Source organism: Mytilus californianus, unplaced genomic scaffold, assembly GCF_021869535.1.
Source record: "Mytilus californianus isolate M0D057914Y unplaced genomic scaffold, xbMytCali1.0.p SCAF_8, whole genome shotgun sequence".
NCBI classification, from domain to species: Eukaryota; Metazoa; Mollusca; class Bivalvia; order Mytilida; family Mytilidae; genus Mytilus; species Mytilus californianus.
The window spans coordinates 37,921,116-37,943,814 of NW_026262734.1; the positions used below are offsets into that span (position 1 = coordinate 37,921,116).

Here is a 22,699-nt window from a genome sequence, read left to right on the forward strand (position 1 = left end):
GTAAAAATATTATTGAGAAAGCGCAGGTGGGATTTTTTTTATTTTCATTTATTGTCTAAAAGAAATGCACTACGAAATAACTGTGTACTCGGACCAGGGTGTGGATGGGGATTTACGGAATTGTGAATAATGGGAAAAAATATAAAGAATAGAGAAAAATGGACCAAAAAATTAAAGAATATAGAATAATGAGGTGCAAGAATATAAAGAATAGAGAATAAGGAACAAAACGTATAAAGAACAGAGAAAAATAGTCTAAAAAATTTAAAGAATACAGAAATGGAGGACCCCCATCTAGACCCTCATGTAAATGTTTGAAATAAATTACTCCAAAATGCATGGAAAGGTTAATCATTGAAATGGAATTTTATTTTTCGTGTTATTGTTCTGGAAATATCTTCTTCCTAGTTAGTTGTCCTGAACATGCATGAAATATTTGCCACTTGACGTTAAGCAACCAACAATCAATCAGTCTACCTAGTTATCGAACACTGAAGACAGTTTTAAACATCTAAAAGGTTTAAATTGCATATATTTTTTAAGTATTATCTTAAATGTTTGTTTTTTCGTCTTTCTTGTTTTTGCACCGATTGGGTTTTTTTCTTCATCTATGATATTTTTTTTACCTTTGGATGAAGGTTCAGTATTGGAATTTAATTCTCCCCATTTGTCACAAAAGAAGTGTGCGTATTTTGAAAACCTATTAATTTTCAATTAAGTGTCAAATTATAATCTCAGTTTTAACAAAATTAATGACAAAATGATTCATATGTATTGAAATTAAAAAAAAAAATCGACTACCAATATGTCACAATCCAGTCGACGATATTCATTCAATATAGCCTCACACCAATCCTACTCCATCTCCATAATTTGGAGATGGAATAATTTCCATCCCAACTCTTTAAAAACATAGCATTCGCCCGTTTGAACTTGTTCGACATTTTATCAAACACGAAGAATAAAATTGTGTAGCCAAATTACCCTGTTTACCTTTAACTACAACTGTTCATATATTTTTAAACACATTTTCCCCACATTAACTGCTTATTTCGTAACTACGCTACCAAAATCGATCACTTAGTTGTTAGTCTTTCATAGTATGAATGGCATTTCTTTCAAACATACTTGCTCTACTCTTCCAGAGAACATGCCATTTTTTATGGGGTCGTCTTTCTCAATCTTTAATTTTTCTTAGTAGTGTTTTGTGTTCTCTTGTTCTTCTTTTCGTTCATCGTTTTTTCTTGTAGTTGTTTTGTCATGACGTTGTTTGTTTTTTCCAATTTGTATTTTATATTGTCCCATTACTAACTCGTCCACCGTTTTACCAAACTCCAAAACGGCAACATAGCGTAGCAAGGACGACGTTTCCACTGTTTTGGAGTTTTTCCTTTTACAAACCATTTTTTTTTGGTGATACAAGATGCAATTTCAGAATTTAAGGTCTTCAATGCTCTTCAATTTCGTACTTTATCTGGCCGCTTTGAATTTTTTTGTTCAAGCGTCACAGATGAGCCTTTTGAAGACGAAACGCGCGTCTGGCGTATAAAATTTTAAGCCTGGAGTCGGTTTCACAAAAAACTTACGACCAAGAATACTGAATTGTTCATGACTTACGATCAATCTTAGTCGTGAGTATACTGAATTGTTCATGACTTGCGATCAATCTTATTCATAAGTATACTGAATTGTTCATGACTTTCGATCAATCTTAGTCGTAAGGTTTTTTTGTGTGTATCTATGAGGAGTTTATTGTTACAGGAAACGAGGATAGAAAAACAATGTCGGTCAGGTCTAGAAAATCCATTGATTCCTTACACACGATCTATTTCTACGGTATTGCTTTCATACAAATTATGTACAAATAAATTTTATTACCTAAATATGTTCAAAAACAGCAGTAGGTTGGCATTTAATAATTAAAAACCTAGCTGTTTTTTATGCACTAACATTGTAATTTCTCTCCAGTATGCAGCCAATGTCTGTTTTATTGTCGGTTGATACAATTTCTGACCGGAATAATTATGATAAGTCCCTGGCCGTTTGAAATGACCGTCAACATTTCGGACAACACACAACAATTCTTTACTGGACACGGATATGTTTAAGAATTTCAATAAGGCCACTATCTCCATTGACGTATTTTGTATAAGCTTGTCATACTTTACAACATATAGTTGTCCTTTGAAGGTCAACCATCTTTTATTGAAATTATACCAATTGTCCATTTCCTCGAACAAAAATGGCTTCCATTCTGTAAAGAGTCAAATTAATAATGAGTGCAAACATTAATATATATATATAATTCATTAACTATAGTAACATATAAGTAATATTTTAGTTATGAAATTTAAAAACGCTATAGTTCTTAATATATTTGTATGCTACCAGAAAGTGTTTCTGAAATGGGATTTTTCAATATTCTCACCATTATTTTAATAATAAACAATATGTTTATTGTGAAAAAAAGTAGGGTCAATTTCCACTGTTTTCGTTCTCTCAACATGCTCACGAACTCAAGTCTATGAGTTGTCAAATCCTACTAGAAATTGAATATGAAAGAGTCTTCTGTATATCAAAATCTTAAAATATTCAAATTAAAATGCTCTTCAAATCTACGTGTTTCTGTCAAATTTGCATCAAAGTATAATAATATGTCTTGAACCAAAATTAAAGTAATTGTTGTCTGAAAGATAAACTTCAAACATAAGTTTGGTTTTGATTAACGGTGTTCTTCTTGTTTTGGATAAGTACTTAAAATGTGTCTAAGACTGTCAAAATTGCGGTGTTTGGCTAACTTGAGGTGTTTCTAATTTGTTAGACTAATTAACCTTTAAGTACACACATTAGGATGTGATACTGCGAATTCAAGTAGAGATTGAAAGACTTTTAAACATAGCCCTGGTGTTGCATAAACGTAGGGAAAATTGGCCCTACCACTTTTTCATCATATCCAAACAGTTCTTTCTATTGGTAGGCAAACAAGTATTGAAACACTTCAATATGAAAACTTTTATTACAATGACATTTGATATGCTCAAGATTTCTTATTTTTTATACAAAGTACAATAAAAAAGAAAAAGAGCTTAACATATAAACAACCTCGACGGAAGAGCCGCAAGGAAAACACTTACCATATTATACCAATTGTATTTAACATCTAATTTATCACGTTCAAACGATAACAACCTTTGAAGTTCGTTTATAGTTGTACCGATAGCCACAGGTAAACCTAATTTTACAGTGTACTGTTCTGGAATCATTTAATTGCAGATCCTTATCAGTTATCAACCAAGTAGATAATTTATCGGCAATCTTAACAATTTCCCTTTGATCTTACTGCCTAATATTTTTATGATCATGGACAGGACTTTTTTTGAGGTTATTTCGAATAGACAGAAAAAATATTGCAGTCAGTACTTATAATTCAGTTAATTCTAAAGTCCATTTTTAAGGAGTAAATCATGAAAAACGTTGATGACGTCACGGTCACATGACAAAATTATGTCTATGAGCTGATTGACAATCAGAAGACGTGTTTCATCCAAAATTAAATAATTAGATAATGACGTCATGTGTCAGCGCAGTCACGTCACGTGCTCGTCCATTCGCGTCAAATGATCAATGAAATGCACGCGACTTCATTCATACAACCGAACAACTATCCAAACGTAAAAGTATTTTTTCTTACTATTTCATTTTAATTCATATTCTCAACCAAATAAAAACAAAAAGCATACAGTTAAGACAAATTGCCGATAAAAAGAATAATGGCATTTTATTTTTTGATACTGACTTCGTAAGCTCGAATATCAGCGCCCTAGCGGGTTCGCTTGATATTCTTAATTGCTGATAAAGTTACTACAAAATACATCAAAAACAAAAATGCCATTATTCTATATGTATGAGGAATTTAGTGGTACACCACAATAAAACAATGTTTTCTCTTATGATTGTGGCCTGTTATTTATTTCTTGCAAGAAGAATTATATCTCGTATCACACTGCACGGAATGTGATACGAAAATTGCGTTAATTATGATTGGCTTATCCAGCATCTGGAGACGATTGCGATGGCTATTCGTTAGATGATTGTTAACTTTCATGACAACGGACATATGTGATTTCTTCAACTATATACAAAACAAACACACTTTTCACCTGGAAATTAAATCTTCTTTTTTTTATAAAATTGTATTGCATTCTGAAGCGTTCAAATCTTTTTTAATATCTGATGTTGAAGTTTGACGACGGAAAAGGATATATGACGTCATACTGATGTGTGCAAATGACTAGATCAACGATTTGCTGATTTTTTTTATTTAACACAATAAGAGTGTTGATCATAACAAAAATAGGTTTAATAACTCATGAGAATTAGATATCGCTTCATATCAACTCTTGTTATCTAATTTAAATAGTAATAATAAACTCGCCGAAGGCTCGTTTATGAGTATATTGATATTAAATATCTCGAGTTGATATCAAGCGATATCCAATTCTCACTCGTTATAAAACCTATAAGTATAGGAACTCTCAACAGTTGGCTAGCGTTATAATCTAATTTCATATCCAGTAACAGTAGAATTCGTTTATAATCATCGGTGTATTTTGAATAAGTACACAAAGTATTTATAAATAATGTCAATATAAAAATAGGGAGAGGTGGTATGATTGCCAAAGCGACAGTTATCCAACACTATCTATTTAAAGCGAATTTAAGCAACTATAATTCACCGTACAATGACTGTATTTAAATCGAACTTTAAACTAAAGCAAATACCCCAATTTTTCACTATTTCTAAAAAGATATTTTAATATCTTGTGACGATAAAAGTAGATGAATGTTCTTTTTGTTTTGATAGACAAACAAAAGGCCACGAATCCCTAACAAAATATCCTGCTTTCCAAGAAATATAATTTGTCTTTATTTTGCTTTGATAAAAAATACCTTTCTTAAAATGCAATTTCTGAGCATGCCCAAGATGACCTGCGTATCTTCTGTTGAATTCTGCTAAAAGTGCCTCTTCTGGTGCTCTGATTAATAGAATAGCTCTGTCATATTTTAACAATGTTGTATTTCCATATTCATGAGTCTTGACAACCAGAACAGAAGAGTTGGTTATACCTTCCCCTAAAAATCCATGATATTTCAAGGAAAAGTCCACATATTCACTTCCTGTTGCTATTCCTACAATAACAGAAAGGACGTTTAGAAAAAGTCATTAAAAAAATATTACAAATCAAGTCAGGTCCCAAGTCAGGAATCGCTAGCCTTTGTCAGTCTTTTTTAAATTTTGGTTCATTTATATGTTTCGGAGTTTAGTGTGGCGTCCATTTCGACGAACTAGTATACATCATTATTTATAGTGGCCAGCTGTTTGGTCGGGTTGTTGTCTCTTTGACACATTCCCCGTTTTCATTCTCAATTCTATCATAACAGTTATAAAAAATGATTGCCAAAAAAATTGCGAGCGTTAAAACAACGCAACATTGGAACAAACGTTAGCCTTTATAGTGTTTGATTGTTTCCAAGTTAATACGTCGGGACTTGTATTTTTGCGAATACGTATCACCAACGCCATACTCGTACTTTGAAACTATCCCCAGCGAGATTATGAGAAAAAAAACGATTAAGATTACCACTTTGTTGTATGGTCAGCATAGTCAATTGTTTGATCACTACAGATTACCACTTTACAAGTTGTATGGTCGGCATAGTCACTTGTTTGATCACTACAGATTACCACTTTACAAGTTGTATGGTCGGCATAGTCAATTGTTTGATCACTACAGATTACCATTTTACAAGTGGTATGGTCGGCATAGTCAATTTTGTGGTCACTGCAGTGCCTCAACTTATTGGTAGCATTTGTACTCTGTCAAATATATCAAATATCGACTGATGTACACTGTCCCAGGTTAGGGGGAGGGTTGGCGCGCCTTCAAACTTGTTTAATCTCGCCACATTCTGTATGTGCCTGTACCAAGTCAGTAGCCTGTAATTCAGTGGTTGTCGTTTGTTGCTGTATATCATATTTGTTTTTCGTTTATTTTTTTGTACATAAGTCAGGCTGTTAGTTTTCTCGTTTGAAATATTTTACATTTGTCATTTCGGGGCCTTTTATAGCTGACTATGCGGTATGGGTTTTACTCATTGTTGAAGGCCGTACGGTTAACTATAGTTGTTAATTTCTGTGTCATTTGGTCTCTTGTGGAGAGTTGTCTCATTGGCAATCATACCATATCTTCTTATTTTTATATTGTTCAAAATATACTTATAAATATAGTCTGTTACTTTGTTTTTTTTTAATTGTTTTACATTTGTTATTTCATGGCTTTTAATATCTTGCTATGCGGTATGGGTTTTGCTCAATGTTGAAGGCTGTACGGTAATCACTATAATTGCTTACTTCTACGTCATTTGGTCTCTGGCGTAGATTTGTCTCATTGGCAATCATACCACATACTCTAATTTTATAGTGTTACGCAAAGACAGCCACCCAAGGAAAATAATAAAATAAAGAAATGTTGTCCCTCAGACATTATTGAGGGTCTGTATTGGGGTCTTACAATTCTGCATTTTAAAATTTTTGAAGCCATTCTTCTCTATTCTTTATAAATTTTGCCAATTATTCTCTATTCTTTATATTTTAGCTCCCCCCCATTATTCTCTATTCTTTATATTTTAGCCCCCCCCCCATTATTATCTTTTCTTTATATTTTAGCCCCCCCCCCCCCCCCATTATTTTCTATTTTTTATATTTTAGCCCCCCATTATTCTCTATTCTTTATATTTTAGTATCCCATCATTCTCTACGTTTTTTTATTTTTTTTGGCCAGTCGTATTCAGTGGCGGATTCAGAAATTTTCATAAGGGGGGACCACTGACTGCCTAAGAGGGGGCCCGCTCTAGTCATGCTTCAGTGATTCCCTAAATAATCGACCAAAATTCCACCCCCCCCCCCTAAATCCGCCTCTGGTATTGGCCCATTATTCTCTCTCTCTGTAAACCGCGTCCAGACCCTCATTATTACCAGTGTTAAGTGAAATTGAGAACTGATTATTGTTTTGAAATCATATGATGGAATATATGTAAATAAGAAGATGTGGTATGAGTGCCAATGAGACAACTCTCCATCCAAGTCACAGTGTATAAAAAGTTAACAATTATAGGTCAAAGTACGGCCTTCAACACGGAGCCTTGGCTCACACCGAACAGCAAGCTATAAAGGGCCACAAAATGACTAGTGTACAACAATTCAAACAGGAAAACCAACGGTCTAATATATATATAAAAACGAGAAACGAGAAAAACCTATGAACCACACCAACAAACGACCACTGAACAACAGGCTCCTGACACATGTAGGACAGGTACCTAGTGAATCTCCGTTTGGAGTTTCCAATTGTTTTTCACTTATGACATTTTAATTGAATATCTGATATTACATTTATGTGCGATAAGGGAGGTAAGTTTCTTCTGATTTGATGCCTTCTACAAGGTTTGAGCATTCATGGTGAAGGAAGTCTAGTAAAGCTCTTCGGACGCACAACATTTATAAAGAGTTATTTTCATCTTAAACAATGTTTTTTTTTTACTCTGCAACAATTTCAATATGCGTATCTTGTTCCTCTTGTGCAGCCATTTATTATAAATTTTAAAACACTTTACTCAACCATTTCAAGGAGTTACCTAGGCGGGGGTGGATAAAAGGGTTGGGTAGACCGCCCGAATTGATGCAAAAAATTGGATTTCGTTTTTTTTTAACTTAAAAAAAGTCAAACTTAAACCAAAACCTTGTGAGTGACACTTAAGTTATACTTAAAACGACGTTTTTTTTTCTATATTACGGCTAACTGAACAAAAATCTTGCACAGGCGCAACAGAAGGTCTATAATTATCTTACCTGTCGTCTGCTGAAGTAAATGACGTAACCAAGAATTTCCAGATCCTGGATAACTAGCCAAGGCTGTTGATGGCAGCGGGATCTTAGAAAGTAGCACTGGTTTACAAGTCCAATTCTTAAATGTTTGTAGGTGCCCTAGGTATAAAAGTCCATATTTGTGTACGAAGTAGTTTGGCTTTGATTTAGACAAGTGATATAATGTAAAAAGGTTGCACGCCAAAATATAGGTCACGGCGATGGCAACTGTAATCACAAGTGTTTTTGAACAACGTTGACGTCTGAACATGTGGTAACATTTCCGAAACTTCAAACAGTCAAATTAGTACTAGACCTCATCCACTGAAAATGTAAAGCAAAATTTGTATTATTCTGTATTCAACATAAGTAGGTCTTACAGTTTTAATGCTGAAAAACATATTAATTTCCTCGTTTTACTAGTTTAGAACAATTAATAGATTGTTCTATATCATGTTTCAACTTTCAAATCTCACATTACGCATTCATTTATTGACCAAATATAGGTTAACAATACATTTTGTTTTTCATTTTATTGATTTTTATGCTATTATAATCTAAACATTCTATACACCATTCACATCATGGTGGAAATTATTTATCAGTTTAGAAAATCATATACTAATATTACCTAATTCGTGCTGAAACTCTTTAACATAACACCAATATCTAACACCGTACACACGTTGAAAGTGCAATAACTGAATTGCTTCTTTTGTTCGGAATTCCGATAGGGATATACTCTGATATATAATGCAAGTAGCCAATACTTTTGGGAGACGCATTTATTTTAAACATATATCAACTTTAGGATATTATGAAGATAAAGTGGATTTAAAATGATTTTATTTTCTACTGTAGTATTAAGGGTGCTACCATTTGATCTTTATGGAGGGGGGGGGGGGGGGTGGGGGGGGGGGGGGGGGGGGGGGCTAGAATGAAATTTAAAAAAAAAGGAGGACAGGGGTTTTGAGTTAAAAAAAAAAAGGCAGGATGAGACACTTTGCAAATTAAAAACAAAAAGCAGGTTGACAATTTATGTAAAAAAAAGTCAGGATAAACTAATAAAAAAATGCAGGAACGAATAGAGTGAAAAATAAAAAGACAGGACAAAGATTACAACTAAAAAAATGCAGGATAAAAAATTTCATCCTAGCCCCCCATAAAAATCAAATGGTAGCTCCCTAATAAGAAATGAAATCGATAAATTTTTGTATCAAACTGATAGCCAATAAATTGTTTTACAAGATATAAAAACAAACTCAACAATTAAAAATGTTTTTTTTGTAAAGAAAAAAAAATATGGTTTGATGTTTTGGCCTGACCTTTTCGTTTTTCTTCTAATAATTCCGATTGTCCTAGATCTTCTGTCCTATTTCCGGACGATACTTTAGAAAGCAGTTAGTGTGCTGTGCCGTTTTTTTTATAAGAGAACGTTTTTTGTATTCATGTTTAGTATATGCATACTTGAGTAAATATAGAAGCATATAGTGTAATATGTGATTGCTTGCACTTAAATTGTAATTTGTGATTGTTTATGTCAGAGAAAATGATCATGACCTTTTCAATATCACTCCTGTTAAACCCGAAACACTAATATAATTCCTGAGGGTTGATACGCTGTATATTGAAATAGCTACATCATATGCACTTCAATATATATACTTTTAGTATATATATTTGTTATTGTGGTTTGTTAAAGCATGTGACTGATATCGATATCATGACAGATTGCTGACACAGAACGTTTTACAAATTAAATCTACTCGTATATATATGTACTATTAAGTACATAATAAATGTATATACATGTGTATAAATGTATCATTGCTGATACAGGGATCAAGATAAAGAAAATAAAACGACTGACTGTGATATCTGATTGACTGATACACTTGTATCAATGTGTAAAGACTGATAAAAGATCAAGGTTATAGTCTATGTGATGAATGATGTAGGAGTCTTAAAGTCAAGACTGAATCATCTAAATCTTCATTTATGTTTTTCTAGTGGTTTGGGATTTCTGTCCTATTGATATACGTTTACCAACAGACATGACAGATGATTTGTTCTTTATAATTAAAGAATATGGATGATTTTATTGAGATATGGGGATCAGGGTATGGAGGTTCTTGTTGAGATATGGGGATCAGGGTATGGATGTTCTTATTGAGATATGGGGATCAGGGTATGGATGATCTTACTGAGATATGGGGATCAGGGTATGGATGATCTTATTGAGATATGGGGATCAGGGTATGGATGATCTTATTGAGATATGGGGATCAGGGTATGGATGATCTTATTGAGATATGGGGATCAGGGTATGGATGTTCTTATTGAGATATGGGGATCAGGGTATGGATGATCTTATTGAGATATGGGGATCAGGGTATGGAGGTTCTTAATGAGATATGGGGATCAGGGTATGGATGTTCTTATTGAGATATGGGGATCAGGGTATGGATGTTCTTATTAAGATATGATGGGGATCAGGGTATGGATGTTCTTATTGAGATATGGGGATCAGGGTATGGATGTTCTTATTGAGATATGGGGATCAGGGTATGGATGATCTTATTGAGATATGGGGATCAGGGTATGGAGGTTCTTATTGAGATATGGGGATCAGGATATGGAGGTTCTTATTGGGATATGGGGATCAGGGTATGGAGGTTCTTATTGAGATATGGGGATCAGGGTATGGATGTTCTTATTGAGATATGGGGATCAGGGTATGGAGGTTCTTATTGAGATATGGGGATCAGAGTATGGAGGTTCTTATTGAGATATGGGGATCAGGGTATGGAGGTTCTTATTGAGATATGGGGATCAGGGTATGGATGATCTTATTGAGATATGGGGATCAGGGTATGGAGGTTCTTATTGAGATATGGGGATCAGGGTATGATGTTCTTATTGAGATATGGGGATCAGGGTATGGATGATCCTATTGAGATATGGGGATCAGGGTATGGAGGTTCTTATTGAGATATGGGGATCAGGGTATGGAGGTTCTTATTGAGATATGGGGATCAGGGTATGGATGTTCTTATTGAGATATGGAGATCAGGGTAAGGATGATCCTATTGAGATATGGGGATCAGAGTATGGAGGTTCTTATTGAGATATGGGGATCAGGGTATGGAGGTTCTTATTGAGATATGGGGATCAGGGTATGGAGGTTCTTATTGAGATATGGGGATCAGGGTATGGATGATCCTATTGAGATATGGGGATCAGGGTATGGATGATCTTATTGAGATATGGGGATCAGGGTATGGAGGTTCTTATTGAGATATGGGGATCAGGGTATGGAGGTTCTTATTGAGATATGGGGATCAGGGTATGGAGGTTCTTATTGAGATATGGGGATCAGGGTATGGATGATCCTATTGAGATATGGGGATCAGGGTATGGAGGTTCTTATTGGGATATGGGGATCAGGGTATGGATGATCTTATTGGGATATGGGGATCAGGGTATGGAGGTTCTTATTGAGATATGGGGATCAGGGTATGGATGATCCTATTGAGATATGGAGATCAGGGTATGGATGATCCTATTGAGATATGGGGATCAGGGTATGGAGGTTCTTATTGAGATATGGGGATCAGGGTATGGAGGTTCTTATTGAGATATGGGGATCAGGGTATGGAGGTTCTTATTGAGATATGGGGATCAGGGTATGGATGATCTTATTGAGATATGGGGATCAGGGTATGGAGGTTCTTATTGAGATATGGGGATCAGGATATGGATGATCCTATTGAGATATGGGGATCAGGGTATGGAGGTTCTTATTGAGATATGGGGATCAGGGTATGGAGGTTCTTATTGAGATATGGGGATCAGGGTATGGATGATCTTATTGAGATATGGGGATCAGGGTATGGATGTTCTTATTGAGATATGGGGATCAGGGTATGGATGATCCTATTGAGATATGGGGATCAGGGTATGGAGGTTCTGATTGAGATATGGGGATCAGGGTATGGAGGTTCTTATTGAGATATGGGGATCAGGGTATGGAGGTTCTTATTGAAATATGGGGATCAGGGTATGGATGTTCTTATTGAGATATGGGGATCAGGGTATGGATGATCCTATTGAGATATGGGGATCAGGGTATGGAGGTTCTTATTGAGATATGGGGATCAGGGTATGGAGGTTCTTATTGAAATATGGGGATCAGGGTATGGATGATCTTATTGAGATATGGGGATCAGGGTGTGGATGTTCTTATTGAGATATGGGGATCAGGGTATGGATGATCCTATTGAGATATGGGGATCAGGGTATGGATGATCTTATTGAGATATGGGGATCAGGGTATGGAGGTTCTTATTGAGATATGGGGATCAGGGTATGGAGGTTCTTATTGAAATATGGGGATCAGGGTATGGATGTTCTTATTGAGATATGGGGATCAGGGTATGGATGATCCTATTGAGATATGGGGATCAGGGTATGGAGGTTCTTATTGAGATATGGGGATCAGGGTATGGAGGTTCTTATTGAAATATGGGGATCAGGGTATGGAGGTTCTTATTGAGATATGGGGATCAGGGTATGGATGATCTTATTGAGATATGGGGATCAGGGTATGGAGGTTCTTATTGAGATATGGGGATCAGGGTATGGAGGTTCTTATTGAGATATGGGGATCAGGGTATGGATGATCTTATTGAGATATGGGGATCAGGGTATGGAGGTTCGTATTGAGATATGGGGATCAGGGTATGGAGGTTCTTATTGAGATATGGGGATCAGGGTATCGAGGTTCTTATTGAGATATGGGGATCAGGGTATGGATGATCCTATTGAGATATGGGGATCAGGGTATGGATGATCCTATTGAGATATGGGGATCAGGGTATGGATGATCCTATTGAGATATGGGGATCAGGGTATGGATGATCTTATTGAGATATGGGGATCAGGGTATGGATGATCTTATTGAGATATGGGGATCAGGGTATGGATGATCTTATTGAGATATGGGGATCAGGGTATGGAGGTTCTTTATTTCTGTAATATTCTTGAACTCTTTAGGTCATTTTCCTCTATTCTTCATAAATGTTGACTGTTGTTCTCTATTCTTTATATTTAAGCACCCCGTTATTCTCTATTCTTTATATTTAAGCACCCCGTTATTCTCTATTCGTTATATTTTTAGCCTTGTTTCTCTATTTTTTATATTTTCTTTTCTTTATTCTGCAATTTTTGCCCATTATTCCCTTTTCTGTAAAACCCTCAGATTTGTCATTAAGCTACAAAGCTAACATTTAGCTATATATACGTTAGCAGGTTAGTGTGTACAGTGAATCTTTAAAATTATTATTAAATGACTACTTTCACATATTATCATATACACACAAGTTGTTTACCACTTATTTAATGTAATTAATAGTATATATTCTGTAACCTGAGTTTATTACGTAATTTCATTTTCTAGATGCATGTACTTGAATAGACGAGATGACGGGTGATGAATGCACAGCATGAGCTCGAGGCGCTTACCCTGTCGTCGCTCCCGGTCCCTCTCCTTTTGATACTCACGTGATTCCCTCAGTTTGTGTGTGTACTCTTGATTTAATCGCCTTAATCTATTTATGAGATTTCAACATAGGTAAACTCCTCATGCCTTAATTTAGAACTAAAAACTAATCTTGTTTTAAAAGATTACAAATACTTACAATTGCGACTGCGTACTTTTGTTTGTTATTAATCCTATATTTTTGAAAATAAATTATGAAGTTCACCACTGAAATATATCTTCGTTCTGTACTGTACCAGTCTATATAAGGTTTATATCATAACACAGATAATTATCAAAACAAATCAGTATATGCCAATAGGCGTAGTAGATTTATCTTGTGCATATTTATAGCTTCCCGACAAAGCTTTTTATCTTCTGCATTATATGACCTGATAGGTAATTATTTACATGTAAATGATATATTAGTGTTGTTTTATCTGTATTGGGATGTATTGGTGATGTTTTTAATAAGTAACAGTTGAAGCAAGGGGATAGGTCGAGTACCACGGCATCGATTTGCGATTGATGAGGGGTCATTGATAGAAACAAAAGGCTGAACGCAGATCCACTGTTGGATGTAAATGTCAGGTCTTTGATTGTTTCTGTTTTTATTTATAACTTTTATAGACTTGGAACGATTTAGAGCTTGATATATTGTATAGTCGCCTGTAAATGTTTTACTATGGCCGTTTAATTAACTTGTTCTCAGACGTTTTTATAATATGTCTTTCTCTGATGTCATTTTGACGGAACGAAAGAGATCAACAGAAACACATCACAATACTTCCGGTCCCTCCACAAAAAAAAAGTGGCCATGATTATATCATAGATAGAAACAACCAAGAACACTATGGTTAATGTACAAATGTATTGTCATAGCAAAACGTGTTAGAATATATGCTTAACAGTACTTATTGGGAGATTACACTCGTTAATTTGACAGACTAAGTCGGCAATAATTCTTATTGATAATTACCCCTATACTAGCTATTACGACATGATAGATGGATCGGTTTGCGGATATCATTAATTTACAGAAAATCAATTTCTACGCAAAAGAAAAGATTTTAATTATAGTAACATAAATAATTATGTTTATTTCAGAATGTACATGTTTTTTTAGACTCCAATCGATTCCTCATATCATATAACAAAGATCCTTTCTAATTTTCTTTCACGAACATAAACACGTCCCGACCCCCCCCCCCCCCCCTTTTTTTTTCCTTCATACAAACATAATTATTATGTTTGTGTGAAGGAAAAACGTGAAGCAACATACTAGTGCAGAACATATTGGTAATTTGTAAAAATTTATTACAAATTACTAATATATTCTGCACTAGTATGTCTAGTATGTTGCTTCACGACATTGTGACTTGTAAGTAGATAGCAGTCACCAAGGTGACGGATCCTTATGGAGAACGATACTGTACACAGTAAATATTTTATATACTTAGTATATATTAGGATTTTCTATAATCCCAGGAATAGATTGCCTTAGCTGTATTTAGCAACACCTTTCGTACTTTATTTGGCCTTTTTAACCTTTTTGATTCGAGCGTCACTAATGAGTCTTTTGTAGACGAAACGCGCGTATGGCATACAAAATTTTAATCCTGGAACCTATGATGAGTTTATTATGAGACTAGAAAATCACTCGTTGTTTTCGGTTAAGAATATTCATCTATTACTATATGTACTTTTACCATAATGATACGTACTTATATAATATTCATTTCGTGCTGACACAACGTTAAGCCATTATCAATCAAACAACCGTACAACTGCAGAAATATATCAGATTAGGATGAATGAAGAATTCAATTATCAGCCCCCTGATACTTACTCATTGCATTCGCTTTGAATAAAAATATTTAGGTACTTTTTGTATGAAACTAATTCGTTTTGAATTGTATCGGGCATTTCCCAAAATGAAACCTGGTAAAACTATAAACACGAACGGGTCTCGTGTAAACGGCAACACAAAATATATCTTCTTGCGGAAAAGGCATTGTGTGCACAGACATCAATATAATACGTTTATACTACAATGTAGCAGACGCAGTGATAATTTACAGCTGAAATATTTGACTGTGTACTTCGTGAATTAAAGTTATGCTTTTCTAGTTTGTTAGGGGTACCACAAAATCTTTATTACTAGTATATTAATTGTAAATATATAAACAAGCTTGTCAATTTTCCAAGTGCCTGTAGAAACCTCCTCGGTACTTATCATATGTCATGTTTAAGATGTTTTTAATTTTAATTTTAAGCATTGGGTTGATGGAATAGGTATAGTCGTGTGAAATAGGTCTATAAATGTATAAAATGTACGTAAAAAGCGGTGCAAACTATGTATTTATTTACTTAAATTGTTTCTTTTAAATTTATTCTAAACTTCTATTGACATGTATCTTCAGTCATCATTGTGTCATCCGTCAAATGGTTTTATTGGCAAGTACATGTAGAAAGCATCGTTATTTTATTCAATAGGTTGTCAACAAAGGTTATACTGATTTCATGACCCAACTAGAAAATTAAAAAAAACCTTACCTTTGTTTGTTAGTTGCACACACTCGAGTAAATCTGCTGTAATAAGAACATTCCTCCTTGTTTATTGGAAATCTGTTGACTGAAATAATCAATGCCTGTTTTCAAGTTTTAATATATAGCTAAATAGATCACCAGCTTTTAATGCACGATTGAAAAATGCAAATTTAATTGTACTAAAAACAAGAGACCATAAAATGTATCAAATATATGCAAGATTACCAAGTTCTGAAATTTAACTAGAAATATTGCCAAAGGTACATTTAAGTTCTAAGAAAATTAACTAGAAATATTGCCAAAGGTACATTTATCTAATCTTGGAGTTTAATTTGTTTCCAGAAAATTCAATTTGTACAAGAGTAATTGTATTATTTTGAATATATTAAAATAGTCCAGCAGCTAAGTCCTATATATTGGTATAATTGATCACTTTATGGTAAAAGCATGAAACTTTGCACAGTGTTAGTTATGATACTAATGAACATTTTTTGGATAAAGAGCCACGAAATAAAATCCAATATGGCCGCCAAATCAAAGATGGCTGACATAAGGTACTGAGAATACAACACCATATACTTGATGTCTACCAATATGCAAGAGGTCAGTACATATTCATGTATAGCTTCCTAAAATTAATAGGTTTTTAACTTTGTTGTTCACGATTCTTCTTACAATTGAAATGTATTAAAGACATTTATTGCGATAAAACGATTGAACAGAAACAGCACTACTGTTATTCAGGAATACGCAATTTCATAAAAAATTAAATCAAAATCAAAATGCATCTTTCAGTAAAAAACAAAAGCAAAAGGAATCTATATAGTAACGCTGAGATTACAAATCGTAAATGAATATTAAACACATATATTGTTGTTTTTGGCATCCTATGTTGAAAAGTATAAGACCATATATGATTGTATTAATCGTTCGGAAAACTAGATAGCAGGAATTACGAAATCTGGTTAGATTATACACATTCAGAACTTCGACATTATCTACTGAAATGGGTTGGGTCCTAGTTATTAAAAGTATGGAGTCATATGACCAGGGGTTTAGTATATCTACAATGATGCAACCTTTAAGTTTCTTTTAAACGTCCAGTGGCAAATATATCATGCATATTTAATATGATTAAAAAAAAAGAAAAGGCTCTGTTAAACAATCCCTACAATGTACACTGCAGACCGTAGCAGTTGTGATCAGTAAAAAAAATGGATAGTGTGTCTATGGGACACAGATGGTACCCCAGCTTGCATATAACGTTATAAAGGGGCATAACTCGAGAACGGTAAAAGTGACGCCACCCAAATTCGAAATTGATCTGTATTTTGTGGTCATAAGCATTGTGTATAAGTTTCATAACATTTGGTATTATAGACAAACTAAAGTTAGAGAACGGAAACCAATTTTAGGACGTACGTACGGACGGACAGGCGTATGTACAGACGGACAAGGGTAACACTTAATGCCCCCTCCGCTGATGGCGGGGGCATAATAATCATTTGCTTTCTGACTTATGCAAATTGTCCAGAAATTACCGAAACATAATTTCCTAGTACTTGTATGAAATTATTATTTTTCGATGGACCTAGACATATAAAAGCAGGTTTCTGCACTAAACAAAAATCTAAAACTGTGGTGAGCTGAAGAAATAAATACATTATTTGCAATTTCATTGTCATTTATCCTCCTTTAAAAACGTATCGTAAACATGAATTTAGTGTGAACCTGTCATTCCTTGTCCAAATGTAAACCAAGCTTAATGGATGGAAGCGATTTCCCCTCAGACTAGATTTATGTATCCCCTTAATGCTTCCATAGGCATCACTTACATACATTAAACTTAAGTATAGAATATATACATTATAAACATCCGTAATTATTGATTAATGTATTGCTCAGCCTAAAACAAAATGTGTAACATATATGGCAGTATTTTATGTGAAAAATTTAATAAAATTGTAAAACAAATACTTTGAGACGAGGTACTGCGTTTCCATTAAAGTTTGATTGCTGTTAAATTTTAGTGCCTTAATAAAAAAAAACATTTTGTATCGGATCTAAAAGGGAAGAGAAAAAAATGTGTATCGTACTTTAATTTAGAAATATAGAAAAAAGGTCGATTTGTTATCTGTAAAAATTATACTAACCTTAATTACTTTGATATTTGATTGGCTTTCAGATGTTTGTTGTGTGAACGTCCCTGGTGAGGGTTAATCCAGAAAAGCGCTTCGAACGCACGAAATTGATAATGTGTTATTTTCATTTAACATTTAACATTTTTATTCTTTTCTTCCTTTTTAAAAATAATAAAAAATAAAACATTCTGCATGAAAAAGGACATTATTCACATGGAAATTTGTCTACGTACATATCCAGCTGCATAGTGTCAGGCACCACAAACAGATAATGTTTTAGAGTTTGTCCTATGAATGTTAACAACCAATAAAACTAACGAAGGAGTTACCTCCAATGAGGCAGTAAACATATCACTTAAAGTTACCGAGTAAAATATCAACAAAAAATAACTACTAGTTATAAGTCAGTCATGTTGAAAGATTCATTTCCATAGATACCATTGAAATGGGATTCCAGGCGGGCACTAATTGCATCAATCAGACGAAAAAGGATGTAATATAACACTTTTTTTCAAAATGCTTATATTTCAGGGGTTCATGGACCTTAAAGGGTATATCACTGCATTTTGGATTCAAGAGAGGTGTGCATTTCATAAATCTGGTTTATTTTCCAGCAGTAGGATTGTTCAATTTACCCCAATATATCACATCTTTTGATACAATTAGCTGCTGTAGTCCTTTGTGCATAAGCTTAATCCGTTTACGAGAATCTATAATCACTGTATGGCATCCACACCAGTTTGTTTAGATCGACCCAATATGTCAGCACCCTATGATGATAAACAATTATTGACGTTTGGTGAGGTTAATGCATATAGATTCTTACATGGGTAACAGTAGATTATCGGATTTATCGAATCGAGAAGTTAAATTATCGAATTTTAAAGTCCGACTTTAAAATTCGATAATTTAACTACTTAGTATCGAGATTGGATAAATCCGATAATTCACGAGTTACTTTGTAAGAATCTCTTTCTCTAATAATTATGAAAACATTTCATTTCACCTTCGAGTGCCTTCCACCTTTCTGATTTTTACGTCATACACTAACGAAATTGATGCGCAAAACCTTCATTTATGTATTGCTGGATCAAATGGAAGCAAACATTGTTAAAAGACCACCTTTAATCAAAAACATTCATTTGCATTTTATAAAATAGATATTCACATGGAATAGTAAACAATTTAACTTAAACAACAATTTCTGAAGGTCGAACTATTTCCGTATAGTAAAAGTTTTTATAAAGTTGTCGATTCATCCAGAGAGCTAATAAAGGTTATGACCTTTTAACTTAACCAATCATCTACTGAGATTATAGGCATCCACACGTTGATTGAATTTTTTTAAACAATGGGTCCAGAAAGGGTTAAATTGCCAAAGAATTAAAGAAAATTATTTATTAACCACAGATATTTGTTATATTTCTGGGGTTATTATATCATTGTATCAACTGACATCAAAAGTCAACAATAGATTTATGATAAACTTTTTATTCATCCCCAAATTTCTAGTATTTGCTTATGATATTTAACTGTTCCTTGTCATATATGGTGTCAACATCGATATTTTGAGTAAAATTGCGAAATGGTATTTTTCACTTACAATTGCCATTGTGTTTGATTTCAGCGTTTAAATGTTTTTGTCATCATAGGATTGGTTAGGACACGTTAAGTGCTCATGCAACAAAATGACCATTTCGATTGTCAGATAATCGACCGAGTGTTTCATGAAAGATGTTTCCTAATCATGCAATTGGTTTTTTTTATATGAGAAAAATACATTAATAATTAAACTACATGTATGTTTCATAACAATCCTTACTTTTGATGCTTTGCATGGCTGACAGCAATCGAGAGGCATTCCAGAATTAGATTTTATTTCCCAATAAAATGCAACATTTATGACAGCACGTGCTTCTCGAGACAATGTCACAACAATGTATAGGAAAAAAACGAATAATTTGATATAACTCATTATTTCATGGTTGCATCATAAAATACAAATTATAAGATTTGATTTTATAGGGTTGTAAAAGCGTCGACGTGTGCAAAATTTTAGTATGAAGCGCTTCTTACAAAATGTACTTCCAAATCGGTCAACACCCCAAAGAGAAGCATCCAATTCTTAAATTAACTTAGATTTCTTTAATAATGATTAAAAATATAGAAAAGTGTTGTATCTTTTTTTTTAGAAAAGAATTATGTATATTAAGAAAATAATTCTGCTTATAAAGAAAAAACAATGTGGCTATTAAAAAAAAAAGCCTCATCATTGGAACGAAGATATTGACGAACTCGATCTAGAAAAATTTTAAATCTCATTCTTTCAGCGGAAAACCATTCATTCAATGCAAAATAATTAAGATTATAATAAGACACATTGAATAATGACGCGTACGAGTTTAAGAAATCTTTATTATCCTACAAAACTTGGCAACTATGGTTTTGAGCCCCAATAATGAAAAATAAACTTTCGAAATGAATAATTACAAGGTGTAGACATTATGAAGTAGATGCACATTTCGAAAAATATTTTGCGTGTGTGTGTTTCGATGCACACAACAAAGTCTTGTTTCTGAAATAACTTTCATTTGGTACTCCTGATACAAAAAGTTTAGAAAAAACTATATTTCGTTATATTTTAGAGAGAATAATATTATTATGAACTTGCGTCTTTAACTAGTATTTAAACAAGGCCTTTGCCATTACAACAGAATTGTAGGAATATGGAGATTCAATGTGTTCATCGAAATTTTACTTCCGGTCAAGTTACAGTTCATGGATCATGTCTCTGATTTTTGTCTATATTTCGTTATATTTTAGAGAGAATAATATTATTATGAACTTGCGTCTTTAACTAGTATTTAAACAAGGCCTTTGCCATTACAACAGAATTGTAGGAATATGGAGATTCAATGTGTTCATCGAAATTTTACTTCCGGTCAAGTTACAGTTCATGGATCATGTCTCTGATTTTTGTCATATGTTGCATAAATCTTCATTAAACTATCTATACCCGAATTGAAACTCGAAAAACAATGTATTTATTCCTCTTTTTCTGAAATATTCAAAATAAGTGAACATATGTATAGAAACGCATAAAATCGACGAAAAACATTCTTAATTTTCTTCGAATTACTAAAACTAAATGCATACATTTTTCTTAAAAAAATATATGTTTGATTGATATACATAGGGTCACCGATTTCGTTTTTTATGTATTAAACAATCTGTTTTCTAGTTGGTAATAAAAACATAACAAAATGAGGTTTTACAGCTTACGGATTCTGTTTTTACCTTTAAAAAAACTTTCATCAAATTGGTATTGGTTAAACCGTTAATAGATATTCTATGTTTAAATTATTTTTATACGCAAGTCATGAAAGACTCGTGAAACGGTTTGCAAAAATAAAGGAAAAGGACTTACCGTTAGGTATAGAATAATCCATGATAGACGTATAAACCCATCTATGATTAAACACAGTCAATAGTACAGAATCAGTGCATGGTATAATACAGACTTAACGTCGTACATGTAATAAATGCAGCTGGTTTATTGGTTTTTCGATAGAATCTTAAAAGTGTGTGTTGTTAAGAAGTTTATTGGCAATCATCATTAATCAAACTCACAATTATAAGTACACAAGTGTTCTGTTTCATATTTTATTGAACTTTACATAACCTGAGAGCGGAAATTACATCGCTTTATCGTGTTTATTTTCAACAGATTGCGTAACTCAATGCTTTGCCTATTTTCTAACATAAACGTCGTTTGTTACATATTATCTTAACTATCAGAACAACCAAGATCTAAAGCCATTTTTATATGATCTGCCATCAGCAAGTCTCTATTTTTCACTTTTTTCTTCTCTTTATCCCAATGTCATATTTATATTGTTTGACTAAAACCATATCTAAAAAACTACACGTGCCTTGCAACATATATGCCTTGTGCTTAAGTAATTCCTTGTGAAAAGTACATCTTACAATGATGCGTCAATGTTTTATGTAAAGTGCATTGCGTAATAAATTGTGTGTGATTTGATTAATTTATTCGGATAAATGTAACTTGTTAAGACACATTTTGGCTTTGGATCTGATTTAGTTGGACACGGGTCCATCTATATCGACCGGTACAAACTATTGTATATACAGAAAACAGTGAATTAATTTATATAAAAAAACTGTATATCATTTGAATACATCTGAAAAACTTTAGATATTAAATAAATTATGAACATATTACAAGCCGCGCAGCATTATTACAAAAAACATGATGTTCTCTTTCCAGTATTGTGACAGTGAACTACGACATTATTTATTATGATTATAAAAGTTCTAACTTTCAAACAATAAAATTCGGCTAAAGAAACCGGCACGACTATAAACATGATAAATGTTTTGTAGACTTGTTTGTCTTTCCGTTTTATACCAAGGTGTTAGTTTCCATTGGTCTACATATGGTAGATTAACTATATACCGCCATCTTGGATTGTTAAATAGCAATACACAATCGATCTAGTTCTTTGCTTAAATCTGCAAATA

General features: G+C 33.5%; 1 protein-coding gene across 4 annotated transcripts; it reads right to left on the minus strand.

Annotated features, from left to right (window-relative positions):
* Nucleotides 1–1,854: 1,854 nt before the first annotated feature.
* LOC127711686 (WSCD family member GA21586-like) lies at nucleotides 1,855–21,747 on the minus strand. Of its 4 annotated transcripts, XM_052217798.1 has the most exons (5): nucleotides 21,582–21,747; nucleotides 16,020–16,098; nucleotides 7,910–8,248; nucleotides 4,951–5,190; nucleotides 1,855–2,254 (listed from the first exon to the last, which is right to left on the minus strand). In XM_052217798.1, exons 3-5 carry the CDS (start codon nucleotides 8,193–8,195, stop codon nucleotides 1,920–1,922), a joined length of 861 nt encoding a protein of 286 aa, XP_052073758.1. In that variant the 5' UTR covers nucleotides 8,196–8,248; nucleotides 16,020–16,098; nucleotides 21,582–21,747; the 3' UTR covers nucleotides 1,855–1,919. The 4 variants fall into 4 exon arrangements, with proteins under 4 accessions (XP_052073758.1, XP_052073760.1, XP_052073761.1 ...); XM_052217800.1 differs by lacking the exons at nucleotides 16,020–16,098; nucleotides 21,582–21,747 and adding an exon at nucleotides 13,624–13,840; XM_052217801.1 differs by lacking the exons at nucleotides 16,020–16,098; nucleotides 21,582–21,747 and adding an exon at nucleotides 13,487–13,552.
* Nucleotides 21,748–22,699: the final 952 nt, after the last annotated feature.